This window comes from Leptonychotes weddellii, chromosome 6, assembly GCF_054177405.1.
Source record: "Leptonychotes weddellii isolate Sample4059 chromosome 6, ASM5417740v2, whole genome shotgun sequence".
Taxonomy (NCBI): Eukaryota; Metazoa; Chordata; class Mammalia; order Carnivora; family Phocidae; genus Leptonychotes; species Leptonychotes weddellii.
In genome coordinates, this window is record NC_138374.1 from 106,314,736 (window position 1) to 106,339,139 (window position 24,404).

At 37.6% G+C, this 24,404-nt stretch overlaps 1 protein-coding gene across 1 annotated transcript in view; it reads right to left on the bottom strand.

Moving 5' to 3' along the window:
• Positions 1–24,404, bottom strand: part of SYT14 (synaptotagmin 14) — a 106,178-nt gene that overhangs the window by 51,801 nt on the left and 29,973 nt on the right. The window contains exon 3 of the mRNA XM_081824866.1: positions 3,413–3,684. Within this exon, the coding sequence (XP_081680992.1) occupies positions 3,413–3,684 (272 nt within the window). The remainder of the gene's footprint in view (positions 1–3,412; positions 3,685–24,404) is intronic.

Sequence of the window (24,404 nt, forward strand, 5' to 3'; positions counted from 1 at the left end):
ACAAAGCATTACTAGCCCTTCACTCTTTCTCAGTCTTCCCACAAGCAGACAGGCGGGTAGGATGTGGCTCTGCCTGGACCAGGTGGACTAGGACAGTACTCTAGGGGACGGCAGAGTGACAAAACCCAACAATGGCACCAAAACCCTGGGTCCCTGAATGATGTTGTAGAGCAAAGCCACCTACTCACACTGGACCCTGGACTGTCGTTAAATGAAAGGCAATCTTTGGTGGTTTTTAGCCACCGTATTGGTCTCTTCTTAAAGCAGTTTAACACGTACCTATTATACTGTGTGCCAGGCCATAGTTTAGGTGGGGGGGGCGGTGCAGTAGAGAACCAAAAATATTCAGGTCTTTTACCTTATAAATCTTACACGTCTACTTATGGTGACCGGGTTGGTACCATGTATGAAAAGAAAGATAACAAATGAAGAATACTTGGGGAGAGGCAACAAACTCTTAAAGAAGAATTCAGGTTTTTTTTAAATGGAATATGATGAAATCAGGGTAACGTATTCTTATTCTGTCAAAAAAACTGACAGCCTAGAGAAAAATGGTTTAATGTATGCCACTTCATAACTGGCAATCAAAGATGATTAATTACATGGCTTTGATTTTTCAATGAAATGTTTTCTAAAATAGTATCATAATAGCTAGGATTTTCAAGGAAGTAAAAAATTTCATAAGGTCCTAGAGAGGGTTAAAAGGGGGGAGCCTTACAGATAAAAACTACTATTTGTGTTCTGTAACAGACAACTAGAAAATAATTCTTCCTTTCAAGGTGTCTGAAATAAAGTTTTGAATCATTGTTAGCTAGCAACAGGTAGTCGACAGTCTGTGACCTCCTTGCCAGGGAACTTTCCGGAACCCTCACTCCTATTTCAGTTCAGTCATTTATGTGGATGGGCTCTAACATAGCTATATCCTGGATAAACCAAGAAGAAAGTAAGAATTTTCTATTTGATAAATAATATCTATTAAAGGAACAGTAGGAAGCAAAATAAACTTGAAAAAACACAAGACTGGGCTTTGTACTAACAGGCTATAAAAGCACCTAGTTATTGATATAATCTGCATTTGCTGTATTGTTTGAATATATTCAATTCTGCTGTAGAGACACAAAACAAGCAGCATACAAGAGACTCATTAGTGTTAACAGAGAGCAAGCTGGCAACTTCTGAAATATGGGCAAAACTCAAAGGTTGTATTAACTATAAATAATGAATAAGGAAGTATAACTTGAGAGACAGGCAAAATTCAGAAGATACAGTAACTACAGATATTAACTAAGTTAATAACTTGGAATATATGCCAAAGATAGACATAATAAACATATTATAGAACAAATGAGCACTACCTTGAGAAAGGGGTGTGAAGCCCACGCCATGATCACATCACCTCTGAGCTAACAGCTGTGTCACCCGTGTGTTCCTTAAGCAGAAACGCAAATAAAAAGGCTAACTGGCAAGTTTCACTGATGACCAGGAGTACCTGTCCCTGCATCTCTCCCAGAAAACAAAGTTTTTGGCCCTTGGCACCCCTGTTCAAATCTCGACTCTTGGGGCACCTGACTGGCTCAGCCAGTGGGGCATGTGACTCTCAATCTGGGTGGGGGTCGTGAGTACAAGCTCCGCGCTGGGTGTACAGATTTACCTAACAAAATCTCAACTCTTGCCCTTGTCATCACACCGTATAAAGGGAACACTGATGGGGCAGAAAGAATGACAGGGACATACGGGCAATACTTAAATCAAGGCTCACACGGTGTGTTCCTGCCACCTGTACCTCCTGGCTTCCTAGCCTAAGTGTGTTAACACCTAGCTCATCTTGCTCCTCTTACTTCTTTATATTTGAAATAGATTAAAACACACACACGTACATGCACGCACACACACACACACACACACACACACACACGTAATCTAAGCATCTGAATTTGGTCCACAAGTCCTCCGAAATAGCTTGTCTGGTGGTGTACTGGGAGGGTACAGATGCATCGAAGTAATTTCCCACACAATGATTTAGGTCAAGAGGGGCAAAAGGATCTAGTCGGTAAGAGCCCTGTGTGCGGTCGGACCTGGGTTTGGATGATAGCGCCACCATCTGAGAGCGCTTATGTGCGGGCAAACTGCTTCACTCTCTGAGTCTGAATGTTTTCGTTTGTAAAGTGGAAATAACTTCCTGAAGATGAGATTATTAACATGGAATGTGCTGACTGTGAAGCTTATAGCAAAATCTCTGGCATAATCGTGGCCAGCCACTGTTGTTGTTAATTCCACGATCCAGGCTTGGCTGCCAGCTTGCCGGCCAGCTCTGGGGCGGGTAAGTCTATACAACAGTGGTCTCGACATGTTCAGGCACAGGGCACAGGGAAGGATTCTTGGGGAAGACTGTGGAATCCTGATGGATTAAACTTAAAATCCCAATGTGGAATTTTCTTCTAAGTTAGATACTATATTAGAGTACTAGAAATAGTAGAAAAGTAGTAACAGATAAAATGTGTTTTTAGAAATTATATAAGAAAAACTTAAAATTAAGGGAATTCTGTTCATAGCTCTACTTCCATTATTTAGTTTTGGGTGGTAGATGAAAATTCACCCAGTAAGAACACTGACACACTATAGTATTGTGAAATGTTGTCTGGGACAAAAGTTGTAAAAACCTACAATCTGAAAGAAATAAATCCTAAAAGCACATACTACCTAATGGAAACCTTTAAATTACCTTTACCGTTTTCATCATAAAAGGAAGATTAAAACAAATCCTTTCTAGAACATGGAGAGACTTCAAAAGTTCAACACACCTATTTTTATTGTTATATTCACATTTTTGCTTCAAAATAGGAAATAACTTAAAACACAAACGACTCTAAACACATGATGCCATGCATTCAAGTTTCATTAGTAAAGTTGAACATCACTTACCCCTTCCATATTCCACGATATGAAAATGCAAAATCATCATTTTTGAAAAACTATAAAACACGAATGAGCAATCTCCCCTAAGTAAAAATATCCCAAATAAAATAATTTTAAAAATAAAAAGCACATAAATAGGAACCTCAAGATGAAAGAAACATTTAAGTAATTCCAGAATGTTTTGTATAAAATGTGAAAATAGAAAGACCTATCTTGAGGTTGAAACCCAGGGAAGATAATATGTTTCAATATCTTGTGAACTGCTCTCATTTTTAGCTACCCATCTTCCTTTTGGGGAAAAGGGAGGGGGGTGGGTGGAGAAGGATTCGGACAGTCCTGGTAAGTCTGCCGCATAAAGAGGAGATCCAGGATAACACTGGTACGTAAGCCACAAAGGACAGGAGAGCGATAAAACCTTCTTACCGAGAGGAGAAGCACAGGGTTATCGTCCTCCAATAACATGCACGTAAAAAGCTCTAGGTGTTGTGTTACTTACTTCCGGGCTCAGGACTGCGGTGCTGTCGCTTGGAACATCTTCTTCATATCCTTTATTAGGAAAACTTTCTATTTCACGACCTATGCTTCCTTCACTTGGGCACTTGTTATATGAGCATCTTGGACTGTTGCTGCAGTGGGAAAATTCACATTTACTGTCCCCAATTTCTGAGGGCGTACATGAGAGATGGGGAGAACCACTGTCATCCTGATATGGTGGTGGCTGCAATTCATCCAGTGGGGGTGTTCTTCTCATTCTCTGAATGCAGTTTCCTGACAATGATTAAGAATCTGGTCACTGTTTCCAATTAGCCTCAACATGCAGTACAGTCCACAATTACTGTAAATAACTTTAAAAAAACTGGATCAAGAAATTTGTAGCAACATAACTAGTAGATTCACTCGCGAGTTTCCTTCTTCCCTAACGGAGAGACGCAGAAGTAAAATAGCCTGGTTTCCCACTCCTCTCCTCCTGCACAGTAAGATTAGGAAAAATAAAAGTCACATATGTGGAGAGATGCTGTTATAGACCACAAAGATGGGAGAGCGATAAATATTAGTGAACTAGCTTATTTATTTAGTTCTTTCTTTCACAACAATCCGGAAGCATACACATATTTTGCCTACTCCCCTATGATGTGGGGCCTCTCTAGCCACACTAGGTACAAATACGGGAGGGACCACAAACATTAAAACCTCATTTATTTTCTTCAGCTAAGGAGATGGACTTAAACTAGCACTCAGCTCAGCCATGTCAGAAACTATTTCTCCACATCCACATGAGATCCAGAATCCTAAAATGAGGTGCACTGTGAACCCAGGCCTAATCCCCATTAACGAGCAGAAACCGAATGCTGCATTTCAGCCAGTCTCCACAATCAGGCGGCTGCTCCCTGCCCCACTGTGGCTCTCCCTGCCCCCCCCCCCGTGGCCCCCTGCCCCCAGTGCCGCTCCCTGCCCCCACTGTGTCTCTCTCCCCCTTCTAAAGTATATGGCTCCACCTTGTCTACAGCAGGCATCTCTACCTCCAGCAATGAATCTGAAACCACATTTTCTTGTAGTCTTAAATTATCCTTTTAATTTTTACCTCAATGATCTGTCTCAGGAGCTCAGAATAAATAGGTCTGTGAACAGGATAGAGGTGGGGGGAGGAGGGGGATGTAAAAAAATAGAGCTGAGTATACAATTTAAGAGTAGCTAAGTCTCTGTAGATAAATCCTGAATGCAATATCAGGTATTAAATTTAAACACTACTCGTTTTTTCTTTTAATGGACTGTGAATCTCCGTTCTTAAAAGGGGCCCTGAAAAAAGGTATTTTGTATTATAATTCTTATAATGGAGTTCAGTTCAAACGCTCAATAGGTCTTCTGTTCTTCCTAAGATAGTAAAACTTTACATAAGAAATACAAAGCTCATTTAAAAATTATCACAATGCCTGGTTCAATGAAAAATATTAATTTGCATGAACTTAGCACAAATTTACATATTTGCTCAGAAGCAAATTTTAGAAAAAGAAAACTAAACGTCTTACCTAGTGAGTCTAACATACCAACTTTAGTTTATAAAACACAAGCAAAAAATAAAAAAGTTACGGAATTAACATACTTGAAGCTAAATTTGAGAAGGGAAGATAGATTAAATTGATACACTGCACTTAGTAGCAAATAAATATCCCAGATTTCAGAGAGGGGCTTCCAGGAAACCTTTGGTTTTCCTGATAAAAGCAGGCAGACTCAACTGGCAGGCACTTTTTGTCCCTTCTTTTTCTTCCTGCCTGGAGCTGCGGCAGCCATCTTATAACCATGAAGTATACAAGCATGACAATGAAAGCTAAGGAGAAGGAAGCAGAAAAATAGAGAGTATCTGGGTAACTGAAACATCACTAAGTAGCTATCGCCAAACTTTCTGAAGCCTAAGACAAATCCCTCTAGGTTAAAAAACATAACAAGAAAACAGTGACAGTTGGATTTTCTGTTTCCAAATATATTATCTATTGATACTTCTAAAATTATTTAACCAATATCCCCCCTCATTAAAAATGTATATTTAATCAGCCATTGAATTATAAATTAAATGGTAATACCTAATATTTGCTGTAACAGGAAGTCAATTAAAAATTTCCCAATGTAGTGGTTTTAGGAGTCGGCATACATCTTTTCCTTTACCTTTATTTTTTTTAAAAGAGAGGTGATCTTTCCCAGATCTGACCTGATTGCCCAGCATATTATCTCACAGGTCACACTGGAGAGAATTGGGTACATATCTATTCCTCAAACTATCTCTTAAGGCGGGGAGGATGGGATCACCACAATTGACTTAGATTAATCAGTAGCCATCAAAGTGAAGCTGGGGATGGAGTCAGCTTCAATGTCCATATTTACATGGGAGAGAGTAGATGCCACTCACCAAGAAAAAAAGAGAAAGAACTTAAATGAATAAAATTAGGTATGAAGATAGAGACGTTACAACTGAAACCACAGATATAAAAGATCATACAAGATTACTATGAAAAAGTATATGACAACAAATTGGACAACCTAGAAGAAACATAAATTCCTAGAAACATACTAGCTACCAAGATTGAATCATGAAGAAATAGAAAATCTGAACAGACAAATAACTAGTAAGGAGATTAAACCAGTAATCAATAACCTCCCAACAAACAGATGTCCAGGGCCAGATGGCTTCACTGGTGAAGTCTACCAAAACTTAAAGAAGAATTAATACTAACTCGTCTCAAACTCTTACAAAAAACAGAAGAGGAGGGAACACTTCCCAACTCATTTTACCATGTCAGCATTACCCTGATACCAAATCCAGACAAGGACACTAGAAGAAAACTACAGGCCAATATTCCTAATAAATATAGATGCAAAAATTCTTAACAAAATATCAACAAACCAAATTCAACAATACATGAAAGGCATCACACAACATGATTAATTGGGATCTATTCCAGGGATTCAAGGGTGGTTAGACATCTGTAAATCAAGTGATGCAATACAACACATTAACAAAATAAAGGATAAACAACATATGATTATCACAATAGATGTAGAAAAAGCATTTGACAAAATTCAACATCCATTCGTGACAAAAACTCTCAAGAAACTGGGTAGAGAGAACGTTAATCAACATAATAAAGGCCATATACAACAAACCCACAGCTAACAGTATATTCAACAGTGAAAGCTTCTCCTCTAAGATAAAGAACAAGACAAGGATGCTGACTCTTACCACGTGGAAATCCTAGCCAGAGCAATTAAGCAAGAAAAGAAATAAAAGGCATCCAAATTGGAAAAGAAGAAGTAAAACTGTCTCTATTTCCAGATGACATATTATATATAAAAAACCCTAAAGACTCCACCAAAAAACTGTTAGGACTAATAAATGAATTCAATAAAGTTGTAGGACACAAATCAATATAAAAAATCAGTTGCATTTCTATATACTAACAACAAACTATCAGGAAAGAAATTTTTTAAAATTCCATTTACAATTTGCATCAAAAAGAACAGAATACTTACGAATAAATTTAGTCAAGGAGATGAAAGATCTACCTGCACCATACACTATAACTGTAAGATATACTGTAAGATATTGATGAAAGAAATTGTAAAAGACACAAAACAAATGCAAAGATATTTTATGCAAATGGATTGGCAGAAATAGTATTGTTAAAATGTCCATACTACTCAAAGCACTCTACAGATTCAAAGTGAACTCCATAAAAATTCCACTGCCATTTATTCACAGAAAGAAAAAAACAGTTCTAAACTTTGTATGGAACCACAGAAGACTCCAAAAGCCAAAGCAATCTTGAAAAAGAAAAACAAAACTGGAGATATCATGCTTCCTGATTTCAAACTATATTAAAAACCTACAGTAGTCAAAAGAGTATGGCATTGGCATAAAAACAGATACACAGATCAACAGAATAGATAGCCCAGAAATAAACACATATATTGCCAATTAATTTATTACAAGAGCCAAGGATATACAATGGGGAGAGGAAAATCTCTTTAATAGATGGTGATGAGAAAATTGGACAGTCACATGCAAACTAATGAAACTGAATCACTTTCTTATAAACAAAAACCAACTCAAAATGGAATAAAGACTTGAATATAAAGCTTGAAACTATAAATCTTAAGTGAAAACATAGGGAATAAGCTCCTTCACACTGGTCTTGATAATGCCAGAAGTAAAGGCAACAAAAGCAAAAATAAACAAGTGGGACTATATCAAAATAAAAAGCTTCTGCATAGAAAGCCATCAAAAAAATTATAGGCAACCTATGGAGTGGGAGAAAATATTTACAAATAATATATCCAATAAAGGGTTAATACTCAAAATATATAAATAACTCCTCCAACTTAACAGCAAAATAACAATCTGATTAAAAAATGGGCTGAGGAACTAAACACATTTTTTTCAAACAAGACATCCAAATGGCCAATAGGTATATGAAAAGGTGGTCAACATCACTAATCATCAGGGAAATGCAAATCAAAAGCATAATGAGATATTTCACACCTGTTAGAATGCCTAATATCAAAAAGACAATGGATAACAAATGCTGGCTAGGATGGGGAGAAAATGGAACCCTTGTACACTGTTGGTGGGAATGTAAACTGGTAAAACCAGTTTTAAAACAGTATGGAGATTCCTCAAAAAATTAAAAATAGAACTACCATATGATCGAGCAATTCTACTTCTGGGTATTTATCTGAAGAAAATGAAATCACTATCTCAAAAAGATACCTGCACCCCATGTTCACTGCAGTATTACTTATAATAGTCAAAACATGCAAACAACCTAAGTGTCCATCAATGGATGAATGGATAAAGAAAGACACACTGGACTGTTATTTAGCCAAAAAAAGAAGAAAATCCTGAATTTGCGACAACACAGATGAACCCTGAGGGCAAGTGAAATAAGTCAGGAGAGAAAAATACTGTATGATGTTACTTATATGTGGAATCTACAAAATCTGAACTCACAGATACAGAGAACAGATCGGTCATTGCTAGAGGTGGGGATGGGGGTTAGTGAATGAAATGTGTGAAGGGGCTTTCCAGTTATAAGATAAATAAGTCCTGGAAAGTAATGTACAGCATGGTGACAGCAATAATGTATTGTAGACTTGAAAGATGCTAAAGGAGAAGATCTTCAAAGTTCTTTTTTTTTTTTTTTAAGATTTTATTTATTTGACAGAGAGACAGCGAGAGCAGGAACACAAGCAGGGGGAGTGGGAGAGGGAGAAGCAGGCTTCCCGGCGAGCAGGGAGCCCGATGCGGGGCTCGATCCCAGGACCCTGGGATCATGACCTGAGCCGAAGGCAGACGCTTAACAACTGAGCCACTCAGGTGCCCCTAAAGTTCTTTTTTTTTTTTAAAGACTTATTTATTTATTTGACAGAAAGAGATAGGAGAGAGAGAGCATACAATCAGGAGGAGCAGAGGCAGAGGGAGAAGGAGAAGCAGGCTCCCCGCAGAGGAGGGAGCCCCGACGGGACTCGATCCCAGGACCATGGGATCATGACCTGAGCTGAAAGCAGACACTTAACCGACTGAGCCACCCAGGCGCCCCAAGATCTTCAAAGTTCTTATTAGAAGAAAAAAATGTCTAACTATGTGAGGTGACCGATGTTAACTTAAACTTACTGGGGTAGTCATTTTGCAACATGTATAAATCACATCGTATGTTGTGCAAATACCTTGAACTGATATGTCATATATTGATTATATCTCAGTAAAACTGGAAAAAGAAAAGTAAAGAATGACTAAACACTTCCCTTTCAAAAGCTTATACACTAATTGGGAGTATAAAAATACATATACACATGAAACCAAAGCAAAGAAACAAACCGAAAGAATATATGCCTAAAGAATATAGGGTTCAGGAAGAAGGAAGATAAAGGACATTGGCTAGAACCAACACAATCAAGTCCTTGCCTTCCAAATCCTTCACTCTGATTCCAGTTTTCATCTTTATTAAAATATCTTCTCTCTCTGTGGCTCTTTCTTCTTTAATAGCAGTTTCACTGTATTAACCCTTCTCATGTAACCAACACAATCTAACTTCTGTCTGGTAATAATCTTATACCTTACCTCCTTTAGTTTGCTTTTTTTTACATCAGGTCCCTGTCTAGCTGCCAGCCAACTAGGATATATTTACACAGCTGAGCTCCTGTCATCTGGGTCTTGTTGAGATTCAGTGTAACCACACTCCAGAGACCAAGGCATAAGTTACCCAAAAGACATTTAGTGATATTTAAAGATACTAAGTAGGCTCCATGAGTAGACCTCACTAGTGTTTCTGGATTTGAGAGAAAAAATTTTAGAGCTGTGAATTTTGGAATATACATATCAGGACATATAAATTATATACATATAATTTATGATATATAAAATACATTAATAAGAATAAATAAATAAATATATATTAGGATACCTTATATTTATTATATATTTATATGACACTTCATAATTACATAAATATATAATATATAAATTTGTAACATGTAAATTATATTATTTATATATTTATTATGTATTTATATAATTATAAGGTATTATATAAATCCTTAAAGTTTTAAAAATAATAATACCATACGTTTCACTTTTCACTTTGCTTTTGCATTTTACTTTACAAAGTGAAGAACACTCAAATGTATCCAGAACAGGAATTTCATTTAAAAAAACGCAGTTACGAAGATTTTTCCTTTTTCAATCTTTTGCAACAGTATCTTCTTTCTCTAATTGGCAACTACTTCATATCATATTCACAGTATAATAACTAAGAGTTGGCTAAAATTTAATGAATATTGGAAAATTTTTAATACAACTGTTTTATAAAATAACAATTTATACTACAGTTGTTAAATTACACTGTAAACATCCAACCTTAAGGGGAAATTTCTAGTAGAACTATCAAACACCAAAATGATGATAAGCTACTATTACTTTTTCCCTCATTTTACAACCTAATTCCATACCCTATTTTGTGGAAATGATAGATCCATAAAAGAATTCATGCATGGAAATATTTTAAGCATGTTAGCTTACCACCTGCATATTGCAGAGCACCCACAAAAGAAGACTAAGTATGTTTCTACCTTATAAAAAACCAGGATGCATGCATATCCGGAATATGACCTGGAGTTTTTAACATACTTGAGAGTAGTTTTCTAAGTTTCAGAACTTCAGCTCTAAAAAATGGTGAACATTCTACATCTGCAGAATTCAGTTTTCAAGTGTCTGTAGAAATTTGCCAAAACTGATCACATACAAGTTAAGGCTCGACACATTTCACAAAACTGGAAGCATAAAGAAGATACTTTCTGACCACAGTGAAATTAAACTAGAAATCAGAAACAAAAATATAACTAAAAAAACTATAGAAATCTAGATAAAATAACCAGAAATTAAAATATACTTCTAAATAATTCATGGGTCAAAGAAGAAATCACAATAGAAATTAGAAAATGTACTTAAATAATGATAATAAAAACAATCTGGGAGCACTTGGGTGGCTCAGTCAGTTAAGCCATCTGCCTTGGCTCAGGTTAGGATTTCAGGGTCCTGGGATGGAGCTCCCCATCAGGCCCCTCACTCAGAGGGGAGTCTGCTTCTCCCTCTCCCTCTGCCCCTCCCCCTGCTCGTGCTCTCACTCTCAAATAAGTAAATAAAATCTTAAAAAAAATAATCTGTATAAAATCCTTATGGAATGTGGCTAAAGCCATACTTAGAAGGAAATTTACGGGCCGAAGTGCTTATGTTGGGGAAGGAAGGGGAGTGAGGAAGGCTGAAAACAAGGACCTAGTTACTCACTTCAAGAAGTTAAAAACTTAAAAAACAAACAAGTTAACTCAAAGAAAGGAGAAAGAATGAAATAATAAAGAGCAGAAATAAAATAGAAAACATACACACAAAAGAGAGCATTAGTAAACCAAAATAAAACTCATTGAGAACACTAATAAAATCGATGAATTGCTGGAAGAGACTAGTCAGGAAGAGAAAGAGAGATGGTATAAATTATGAATATCGGGACTAGGAAGGAGGACATCATTTCAAACCCTCCAGACATTAAAAGGAGAGCAAGCTTTTCTTTTGTCCTTTCCTTTTTTGGAACTTCCAGTCCTAAAGCTAATCAGTGCGGCTGAAGGAGGCAGCAGTCTGCACTGGTAGTAGCATCTGTCAGAGCCTGGGGGAGATGAGGATGTCTACCCATGGGAGAAGCCCAGCATACTATTTCGGAGCCCAAGAGAGACGAGAAGGGCATCCATGTCCACACAGGGACAGCCCAGCATGAGGTGTCAGAGCTCACATAGGGTAAAGAGGGCACCCATCCATGGGGCATCCCCTAAACAGCATGCCGGAGCCCAAGCTGGGGGAGAAATGCCCAGCATGGAGAGCCAGAGCCTCACCAGGATGAGAAGGCTCCCCACAGTGGGGCAGCCTCCCATGGAGCAACAAAGCCCAAACGGGGTGAGCAGTGTATCTCCAATGAGGGAAAGGGGAGTCAAAGCCCGAGGAGGATCAGAGCCATGGAGGGGGGACCGGCGTGGGTTGCTGAAGCCCAGGAATGCACAAGAGGGAAGCCACACAGAGGCACACCTGTGGAAGTACATCAGCACAGTTGGCCTGACACAGGAAAACCAGACCCGAAGCAGGATGGGGAAGGTATCCATGTGTGGCGGTAACCTGGCGTGTAGTGTTAGAGCCCAGGTGGGGTGAGGAAGGCAACTGTGTGGGGAAAAGGGGAAGTCCTGGAACACAGTGTCCGAGCCCAAGCAGGAAGTCAGAGCTTTGGTAAGGTGGTGAGGACAGCCAGTGTGGATGGTATGCTAGTCTGGAGTGTCAGAACCCACGTTCTGAGGGTCATGAGGACATCCACAAGTAGAAAAGGCTGCAGGGGATAGCAGAGCCCAAATAGGGTGAGGGGGCATGCATGCAGAGGGTGCGATTAACTGAATAATAAATATGTTAAGTTTAATGGAAGCCAGGTCTATCTCTCCGTGTTGGAAAAGGAAGTTACAATATGGAAAGGGGAAAATCTAGAACTCTGGTCTTGGATTAGAATTGAGAATATCAGTGTGAACTTAATTTTTAAATATTAGGTAAATACAGCATAAATATGCATATAATATGCATACACACCATTTCGAAGTATCCTAGCTCTGTCCACTGAGAGGGTTTAAGAACAACACCTCAACAGGGGCTCCTGGGTGGCTCAATTGGTTAAGTGTCCGACTCTTTATCTCAGCTCAGGTCTTGATCTCAGGGTTGTGATTTCAAACCTTGTGTTCAAGAAGCTTGGCCAGTAGCTGGCCAAGAAGTATGATGCTTTTTGGCTTCAGAATCTCTGATCAAGCAGATCCCACGAATCCTAGGCCCAGGCCTGAGTAAGACTGGCAAGTTCCCTTCCTTGATGATGCACAATGAGAACATGGTGGCCAAAGTGGATGAAGTGAAGTCCACCATCAAATTCCAGAGGAAGAAGGTGCTGCATCTGGCAGCAGCCACTGGCCATGTGAAGATGACAGATGATGAGCTTGTGTATAACATCCACTTAGCTGTCAATTTCCTGGCGTCACTGCCCAAGAAGAACTGGCAGAACATCTGGGCTTTATACATCGAGAACTCCATGGGCAAGCCCCAGTGCCTATACTAAGGCATGGTTTAATAAACCCTAGTGTGCTACCATTAAAAAAAGAAAAAGAAGAAGAAGAAGAAAACACCACCTCAATAGCAGTGTACACATCTAGTACCCAGATCTTGGCTTCTAAATCTACTCTTCACTAAAAGGAACCGGGACTCCATGAAGAAACAGCAAATTTCAGGGCGAGGACAAGAAGTTGAGAATAAGAATGTATTCAGAGAATAAGGGGGACATGTCAAAAAGACAAAGACGCCAGCTTGAAGTGATTTGCACTGAACAAATCCCACAATTTGAGCTTCAAAAAAAAAAAAATAGTTGAAGTAACTGATTATAACACATTGAAGAAAAGAGGAAAATTTTAATCCATCTAGATTAAATACATGAATAAATTGAAAGAATTTTGAGGAACAGATTTATGTACATAGTTACAAAGTACTTAATTATCAAGAGTACATACTTCCTTAAGGAAGAGACCAAAGTGAATAATAGGAATAACATGACAAATCAAAGTGTGCATCACCTGATAGGATGCAATGAGAGGAATAAGCACCACCTCCTTGGCCTTCCAGTTAAAGGTGCATAACCTGAATCTAATCATGAGAAATCTCAGACAAATGCAGGTATTCTAAAAAATAACTGCTCTGTAATCTTCAAAAAGGAATGACTGAAAAACTGGTCTCGCCCAAAGGAGACTAAAGAGACATGACAACACATAATTCTGAACTAGATCCTTTTGCTCTAAAGGACACTATCTGGACAACTGTTGACCATGAATGGATTCTGAAGACAAGATGGCAATATAAACCAATGTTAATGTCTTTATTTTGATGGTTGTATTGTGGTTATGCGAGAGAATATTCTTGTTTGTAGAAAATATACACTAAAGTATTTGGGGGTGATGAAGCATCAGGTCAGCGGGCGACTTACTCTGAAATAGCTCCAGGGGTAAAAAGGATTTTGTACTATTTTTTGGTACTATTTTTCCAACTTTTGTTAATTTTGTGAATGTTTAAAACATTCTCCATAAAAAGACACTGTCGTATCTCTTGAAAATTTGAAAATCATAGGATACAAATTCCTAAAGAAAAAAAACCTAAACAGATCCAAGAAACAGGAAAATTATATAATCTTACACCTATTACAGAAACTGAACTCACACTTTAAAACCTTCCTAACAAAGAAAGGTCCAGGCAAATTTACCATTTAAGGAAGAAAAATCGCCAATTTTATACAAAATATTTTAGATAATATTAAAAAGAGGGAACACTTGTGAAATGACCTTATGAAGCTAGTATAAACTAACTACCAGAGCCTGATAAAATATCTTACAAGAAAAGAGTAAGCCAATTCCTCTTGTGAACACAGATACAAAAATTCTACACAAAATACTAGCAAATGAAACCCAGGGTCCTATAAACAGGGAACTACATCATAACCAAGTTGGGTTTATACCAGGAATATAAAGTTATTGTACAAATGCAAGGTGGATTTACTTTTACTGCATTAAAAGAATAAAGGTAAAAAGTCACGTGATAATTGTAATCAATTTTAAAAAAGCATTTGAAAAAAAAAGCATCTGATAAAATTCATTATCCATTCATGATAAAATCTCTACTCTGCACAAATGAGGGATAAGAAGGCAAATTCCTTTATCCCATAAAGAGTATCTTTGAAAGTCCTACAGCAAACATCGTATTTAATGGTGAAATGTTGAAAACGTTACGTCTGGTATCAGGAATAAGACAAGAATGCCTATTTATCACCACTTCTATTCAACAATGTACTGGAAGTTCTAGCCATTGCAATAAGGTGAGAAAAAGATGTAAAGGGATTGGAAAAAAAGAAGTAAAACTGTTTTTACTCTCAGATGACGACTGAGATATAGAAATCCCCAAATACTTTAGAGATAATCTATTACAGCTAGTAAGCAAATTTAGCAAAGTCACTGAATATGGTTATCAATGTAAAAAAGATCAACTGAATTTCTACACACACAAATGAAAAATTAAAAAATGAAGTTTAAAAACAATCCCACATAAAATGGCACCAGATAACACCAAATACCTAAGAATGAATCTAAGAAATCATTTTGCTGTTATTTCTCAGTTTAGGGGTTTATAATTAGAATTATTATTAGCAATTGGCAGAGTCCACACTTTGGCTTCCTAAGCAATGGCTATATGGTGTAGGAAGGGATTGCTAGAAACCACTGGACTTTCCTTTCTCTAGGAACAAGTCATCCCAAGAGAAAAGGAGAGATTAGTCTACCATCAGAGACTTGAGAATTGCAAGTTTGGTGAATGTCTTCACTAGTTTGGTCACTGTGAAAATTAGTAAGCTTGAAAAATGGTGGCAGATTATCATAAACTTCTAATTAGATGATGACTTTAACTGGAGTTGCCACTCCAGATGGAGTCTCCTTATTAAGCAAATTAAAACAGCCTTGGTATTTGATATGTAGCTTTTACATAGAAAATGCTTTTTCCTTTGTAACAATCCAGAGAGAACAAAAGTAACATGTTGTTTTCACCTGGCAAAGACAGCAATACTTCTACTTCCCAGGGAAACATAATAAAATATTCTTGTTCTATACCACAATCTGCTCTGCAGAGACCTTGGCTGCCTCAACATCCCATTCTACATGCCCTTGATCCTCCTCTGAATGACAGCCAACTATTAGGACCTGGAGAGTAGGAGACTTGAGGGATTGAAGTGCCTTGGTAAAATATACATGTGTGACAGAATTGAGAACTCAATCTTATGAAATTACAAGGACTTGCCTCCTCAGTAAAGTTCCTGAGAATACAGGAGTATGATGGAATATTCCTCCCAACGTCAAAGAGAATTTCCTACCCCTTGTCTGTGTCCCACTAAGAAGGAGACAAAAAGTTTCGTTGGCCTTTTTACACTCTGAAAGCAGCACATTCCATAGCTGAGTATACAGCTTTGATCCATCTACAAGGTAAAATAAAAAGCTTTTAGCTTTGAGTAGCACCCAGAACAACAGAAGTCTCTTTAGATGATCCAGGGTACGGTGAAATGAGCTTTACACTTGACCTTTAAAGACTCAGCAAACCAAATGGTCTTCAAATGTCTGTAGTAGGTGATGATGCTTAAAGGTATTAAGAAGCTCTGATGGTAGAATTCATTGGAGGACTCAATATTTTTTTTTTTTTTGCCATATCTTTGCTGACATTCTTGCTTCTTTTAATTTAAAATACTTTATTTATTTTATTTGAGAGAGAGAGTGAGGCCGAGAGAGAGAGAGAGAGAGGCCAAGTGGGCAGAGGGAGAGGGATCAGCAGATTCCCCACTGAGTAGGGAGCCCAATGCGGGGCTTGATCTCACGACTTTGAGATCATGACCTGAACCGAAGGCAGACACTTAACTGACTGAGCTACCCAGGCGCCCCGACACTTTTGCTTTTAAGATTTTAAATCTTATTGCCAATCTGATGGGTGAAAGTTAGTATCTTGTTTTAATTTGCATAGGGAGGAGGACATCTTTATCAACCACTTGTATTTTCTCTATATTCCCCACTAGATATTTACCTCTTTGAAGTGCTACAGTATTCTGTATATATTAAACACAGTATTCATATATTATTGGTATTTGGTATATGCTACCCATAGCAATCTATATATTTAATGCAATCCCTATCAAAATACCAACATTTTTTCATAGAACTAGAATAAAACTAAAATTTGTATGAAACCATAAAAGACCCTGAATAGCCAAAGCAATCTCAAGAAAGAAGAACAAAGTTAAAGGTATCATAATCCTAGATTTCAAGATATACTACAAAGCTATAGTATGGTACTGGCATAAAAAACAGACATATAGATCAATGGAACAGAATAGAGAGCCCAGAAATAAGCCTACACTTACATAGTTGATTAATCTACAACAAAGGAAACAAGAATATACAACAGGGAAAAGACATTCTCTTCAACAAATGGTGTTGGGAAAACTGGACAGCTACATGCAAAAGAATAAAACTGGACCACTTCCTTGTACCATACACAAATAAACTCAAAATGGGTAAAAACAAGCAAGCAAACAAAACAAAACAAAAAACCTAAGTGTGAGACTTGAAACCATAAACTCCTAGAAGAAAACATAGGCAGCAATTTCTTTGAGATCGGTCATAGAAACATTTTTCTAGATATGTCTCCTTAGGCAAAGGAAACAAAAGCAAAATTAAACTACTGGGATTACACAAAAATAAAAACCTTGTGTGCAGCGAAGGAAACCATCAACAAAACAAAAAGACAACCTACATTGAACGGGAGAAGATATTTGCAAATGACATATCCGATAAGGGGTTAATATCCAAAATATACAAAGAACTTACAAAACTCAGCATGAAAAAAACCACCAATCCAATTAAAAATGGGCAGAGGAACTGAACAGATTTTTTAAATTATGATTTTTTGCACCTCCAAACACATTTTATTACAAGACAGAGTTCAGATTATTTTTGTACCATGACTTAAAACCCTTAATCTTTCTCACCTTATTTTCCTGGTGGTTTGAAATAATTTCTGAATCAAACTATACTTCACATAGAACTACTGACTTTCTACCAGTACAATCTTGCTCAGTACATCTATTTTCTGAGTGAAAAATCAATTCACGGTCTCTCATTTCTTGACTTTTAGGTTTTGTTAAAGATCATAGTCAGTTCAAGTGAAATGAGAAGTGGTTTATTTGTTTTGAGAAACAACTCCTGGCCTACTATTAATATGAAACAGAAACTAACTGGAGGATCAAGAGATGCCAGGTAGCTACTGTCCAGGAGGAAGTAGATAGCATGTGCTCATCTAGCTATAAAGTTGGGGATGTCAAGCTGCACTCCATCATCAAGGGAAACTAGCAGATACTGGATGAGGACCGAGTAAGCTCTGAAGGCACAGGCAGGTATTATAGGTACGCCTGCTGTATTTTGCTTAACCCGCATGCATTGCCTCGTGAGTACAGTATGACTAGTGAGGGCTGAGGGTTAAAACATTATGTCTAGTGATATGCCAAAACCATCACAAGTGGAATGTTCTAATATTATAATCCTTTCAGAGGAGGCCCTGAAAAACAATATGGAAGGAAAATCTCGGTGGACAGAATTCTTAATAGCCCATTTGGTTTTCAACTTTGCTTAGAGTAAGAGGTGATCTCAATGACTGGGTTGCCAATGGTCTGGCTGGATGTAAGGACTTGAGAGAGACCGGCAGACTGGTGTCACCTAGAATGGCTCTGGGGCCTGAAAACATTAAATCCCCAATACAACTTAAAACACAAATATGCAGCAAATACCATGACTTCTAAAATTTAACTTTATATATTTTAAGTCTGATTCTTTTCCAAATTGAAAAAGGCAAGATTTTTGATAAATCAGACTCCTAGATGAATTTTGAAAGCATGCCCCCAAATTATGTCAATTTCATTCAATATTTTTGTTTCTCATTTTAGCTTTGTGTTCAATGCTATTCAATTTTATCTACAGACAATATTTAATATTAATGAATGATTAAAAATAATATCAAGCAATTTCTGTTTTCATGCACAAGGGAGTAACTGGTGTTTGGTCAGTCTTCCTGCTGTAAACAACTACCAAACTGGACAGAACACATGACACAACTGTTTTCAGATGGAGGACAGCATGCAGTGTGAAAAGGAACACTCACAAGGTGATCCCCTCAACTGACCAACTCTCTGCTTGGGAACAGTATCCTAACGATAGCAGAGAGAATTAAGGTCTGCATAGGGCCAAACAGTCACCTGAGCTGAGGAGGCAGAGGTAAGGGTTTGAGGCAGCTACAGCAGCTGAACAGGAGGGAGGGAGCTCTACAGAGAAAATGGGGCCTCAAAAGTCTGTTTGGAGGACCCCCACGAGTCGCCGGCCAAAGGCTGGCTATACCCGTGCAGAGACAGACCGCCCAGGGCGTACATGGAGATACTAGAGGCCCAGCAGTGCTGGGCGAAGAGCTGGGCTCTTTCAGAGTGACGTCGACTTTTAAAATCTATTTTATTGTGATATAATTTATAGACAATAAAATCTATCCATTTCAATGTTTCAACAAATGTATACAGCCCTGTAACCACCACACAAAAGAGAGAGAGAGAGTTTCCATCCCTCTCAGTTCTCTCCTGTTCCTTCATCTCCCGTAAGTCCAGCCACAGGCCAACTACTGACCTGCTTTCTTTCACTAGTTATGCCTTTTATAGAATCTCATACAAATAGGGTCATAGAGTACATACTCTTTTGTGTCTGGCATTTTGTACTTCCTGTAAATGTTTCCCTGATTGTTGCGTAACTTTTTGTCAAGTTGTATTCTACTGTACGGATAAAATTTATCCTTTGAAACTGTTTTCCAGGAGGCTGTACAATTTGCAAAGTATGAGAGTTCCATTTATTCTACATTCTCACCAATATTTGGTATTGCTAGTCTTTTCAATTTTAACCACATCCCTGGCTGTGTAGAGCTATATCATGGTGGCTTTAGTTTGCATTCCCCAAATGACTAGAGATGTGAGCATATCTTCATGCATTTATTTGCCATTCATAAATCTCCAGTGATGCATCTGTCCAAAAATGTGCACATTTTTAGGTTGTAAATTTCTTGTAATTGACTCAGAGTTCTGTGTAATCTAGATACAGCCCTTTATAAAATGTACATTTTCCCTGTCTATGGCTTACCTTTTCATTTTCTTAATAGTGTCTTTTGAAGAGCAAGTGTTTTTTACTTTAATGTAGTCATAATCATTCCAGTTTTATTTTATGATTCATGCCTTTTGATTCCTATTGAGAAAATCTTTGCCTAACTCAAAGTCACAAAGATTTTCTTGGTCTTCTAGTAATTATATAGTTTTAGCTTTTACATTTAGGTTTATGATCCATTTGGGATTAATTTTTGTGTATGTTGTGAAGCAACACTTGTCACTTATTTTTCCATATGGATTTCCTGTTGTTCCAGCACCACTGATTGAAAGCTTTTTATCCTAACTAAATTCACTGGACACTTTGTTGAAAATAATTGTCATGGGGGCACCTGGGCTGCTCAGTTGGTTAAGCGTCTGCCTTTGGCTCAGGTCTGATCCCAGGGTCCTGGGATGGAGTCCCACATCGGTCTCCTTGCTCAGCGGGAGGCCTGCTTCTCCCTCTCCCCTTCCTTCTGCTTGTGTTCCCTCTCTTGCAGTGTCTCTCTCTGTCAAATAAATAAATAAAATCTTTACCAAAAAAAATTGTCATGTGTGTGGGTCTGCTCTACATATGGGCTCTCTCTTCTTTCACTGACCTATACATTAAGACTTGTGCCAGGGGCGCCTGGGTGGCTCAGTTGGTTAAGCGACTGCCTTCGGCTCAGGTCATGATCCTGGAGTCCCGGGATCGAGTCCCGGGATCGAGTCCCGCATCGGGCTCCCTGCTCGGCAGGGAGTCTGCTTCTCCCTCTGACCCTCCTCCCTCTCATGCTCTCTCTCATTCTCTCTCAAATAAATAAATAAAATCTTTAAAAAAAAAAAAAAAAGACTTGTGCCAACACCACACTTTCTTGATCACTGTAGCTTTACACTAAATCTTGAAACCAGATAGTGTTAAGTCCTTTTTTTTTGTTTATCTCTATAATACTTTATTCCTACATGTTTTGCCTTATACTTTTTAAAATTTAAATTCAATTAGTTAACACATAGTGTATTATTAGTTTTAGAGGCAGAGGTCAGTGATTCATCAGTCTTATATAATACCCAGTGTTCATTACATCACATGCCCTCCTTAATGCCCATCACCCAATTACCCCATCCCCCCACACCCATCCCCAGTAACCTTCAGTTTGTTTCCTATGATTAAGAGTCTCTTAGGTTTTTGTCTCCCTCTCTGATTTCGTCTTGCTTTGTTTTTTCCCTCTCTTCTCCTTTTATTTTGCTATTCGTTTCCACAGCTTTTTTGACCACTCGGTGCCCATTTCATTTCCATAAATATTTTAGTTTGTCATAGGATACAAAAACAAAAAAGAAAAAAAAAAAGGCCTCCTGGAATTTTAACTGAGATCATATTCAATCTTTAGATCAATTTGGGAAGAAGAGACAACAATATTGAGTCTTCTAATCAATGAACAGGATATACTAACACATTTAAGTCTTCTTTAAGTTATCTCAAGTTTTGTAGTTTTCAGTGTAAAGATATTGCTTATTATTCTTATTCCTAAGAATTAATGATAGTTTAAGATGTATTTTTAAAATGTATTTTCCACAATTCACAGCGCTCACCATAGCACATACCCTCCCCAAGTAGTGCTGTGAATTGTGCAAGACTTGTTGAATCACAGATCTGTACCTCTGAAACAAATAATACATGTTAAAAAAAAAAAAAGAAGAAGAAGAAGATAGCAGGAGGGGAAGAATGAAGGGGGGGAAATCAGAGGGGGAGACGAACCACGACGATGGACTCTGAGAAACAAACTGAGGGTTCTAGAGGGGAGGGGGTGGGAGGATGGGTTAGCCTGGTGATGGGTATTAAAGAGGGCACTTTCTGCATGGAGCACTGGGTGTTATACCCAAACAATGAATCATGGAACACTACATCAAAAACTAATGATGTAATGTATGGTGATTAACATAACAATAAAAAATTTAAAAAAATAAAATGTATTTTCCAATTACTTTTGCTAGTAAACAGAAACTAGATATTTGTATATTGACCTGGTATCCTAAAAATTCTTTATAGATTTATTAGAAATTTCTACATAGTCATATCATCTGCAAAGATAGTTTGGTTTCTTCTTTTCCAATCTCTATGACATTTTTTTTCTTGCCTTATTGCACCAGCTAGACCCTGGATTAAAACACCATATAAAACAGTAATGAGAGAGGGAATGTTTACCATATAGTGAATTTTTTTAAAAAGCATTCAAAATTTCACCACTAAGTGTTAGCCTTATGGGGTTTTAAAAAAGTTTACTTTGTTTTGTTAAAGCCTGCAATCAGAGATTAAGAAAGTTTGTTGGAACTTTGTCACGAATGGAAATTGAATTTTGTCAAACACATTTCTCCTCAAGTGTAGTGAATGATTATGTGATCTTCTACTTTATTCTGTTATGTGGAGAAATGCAATCCTCCAATGTTAAACTAAATCTGTATTCCTAAAATGAACCCTACTTGGTAATGATAAATTATTCTTTTTTTACTGCTAGATTTAACTTGTTATCTTTAAAGGATTCTGCACCTAGGCATAGAGCAACATTGACATTTTTCTCTTTGTAATACCCTTGCCTGTTTTTGCTATCGTGGTAATTCTGGACTCATACAAAAACTTGGGAAATGTTACCTCCCTTTCTTATTTTCTGGAAGAGTTTGTGCTGAATTGGTAATACATTTCTTTTTAAAAATGTTTAGTAGAATTCATTGATGAAGCCAGCTGGGCCCACAGTTTTCTTTACAGGAGAGTTTTTAACTATAAATATAGGGCAACTGAAGTTATCTCTCTTCTTGAGGGAGATTTGGTTCTTTGTGTCTATTTGTCTATTAGGTCAAATTTATTGGCATAAAGTTGTTCATAATATTCTCTTATAATCCTCATAACATCTGAAGGATCTGCAATAATGTACCTATTTCATTCTTGATTATTTTTCTTTCCTTTTTTCCTGGTCAGTATGGGTTGAGACTTATAAATTTGAGTTTTTCAAAAAGAGGCTTTTGGCTTCATTGGGTTTTTTTGTTTCTTCATTTACCTATTTGTTTTCCACTCTTACTTTTATTATTTCCTTTCTTTTTTTTTTTTTTTTTAAGATTTTATTTATTTATTTGAGACAGAGAGAATGAGATACAGAAAGCATGAGAGGGAGGAGGGTCAGAGGGAGAAGCAGACTCCCTGCCGAGCAGGGAGCCCGATGCGGGACTCGATCCCGGGACTCCAGGATCATGACCCGAGCCAAAGGCAGTCGCTTAACCAACTGAGCCACTCAGGCGCCCTTATTATTTCCTTTCTTATGCTCAGTTGTTTTTTAAATTTCCTAATTTCTTATAGGAAAAGCTTACATGACTGATTTTCAACCTTTTTCCCTTTCTACTATTAGCAATTAATGTTATAAATTTCTGCCTAAGCACTGCTAGCTGGATCACAAAAATATTGATATACTATACTTTCATTTTCATTCAGTTCAAAATGCTAATTTTCCTTATGATTACTTATTTGACCCATACTTATAAGTTTTTTAAATGGCCATATTTACAGATTTTCCAGATATCTTACTACAACTGATTTCTAACTTAATTCCATTGTGGAGAGAGAACATAGTCTACGGGATTTCAATACTTTTAAACTTATTGAAACTTTTTTTTAATGGCCCAGAATATGTGTTTCTTGGAAAATGTCTATGCACACTTAAAAAGAGTATATATTTTGGGGTGCCTGGGTGGCTCAGTCACTTAAGCATCTGCCTTTACAGCTCAGGTCATGAGCCCGGGGTCCTGGGATCGAGCCCTGCATCAGGCTCCGTGCTCAGCGGAGAGCCTGCTTCTCCCTCTCCCTCTACCTGCAGCTCCCTCTGCTTGTGCTCTGTCAAATACATATATAAAATCTTAAAAAAAAAAGAGTATATATTTTGCTACCACTGAGTGGAGTGCTCTATCAATCCAATTGGTAGATTCTGTTGTTCAAGTCTTCTGCATCCTTACTGATTTTCTTTCTACTTCTCCTACTCATTACCAAGAAAGAAGTACTGACAATCTCTAAATATAATTATAAATGCCTGCTTCCTTTGCTTCAATTTTATTGAAACTGTTATTTAGGATTGTTATGTCATCTTTTTTTTCTTTTTTAAAAGGTTTTATTTATTTATTTGACAGAGAGAGACACAGTGAGAGAGGGAACACAAGCAGGGGGAGTGGGAGAGGGAGAAGCAGGCTTCCTGCTGAGCAGGGAGCCCAATGTGGGGCTCGATCCCCTGGGATCATGACCTGAGCCAAAGGCAGATGCTTAATGACTGAGCCACCCAGGCACCCCAGATTGTTATGTCTTCTTGATGAACTGACTCATTATTATGAAAATGTTCTTCTTTATCCCTGGTAATAATACTTGCCCAATAATCTTCTTTGTCTAATATAAATATAGCCATCTCAGCTTTCTCTGAATTCATGTTTGTATAGTATATCATTTCTATCCTTTTTTTAAAAAAAAAATATTTTATTTATTTATTTTAGAGGCGGGGAAGGACAGAGGGAAAGGGGAGAATCTCAAGCCATCAATCCGCAACATGGGGCTCAATCTCACGATCCTGAGATGATGACTTGAGCTGGAATCAAGAGTAAGATGCTCAACTGACTGAGGCACCC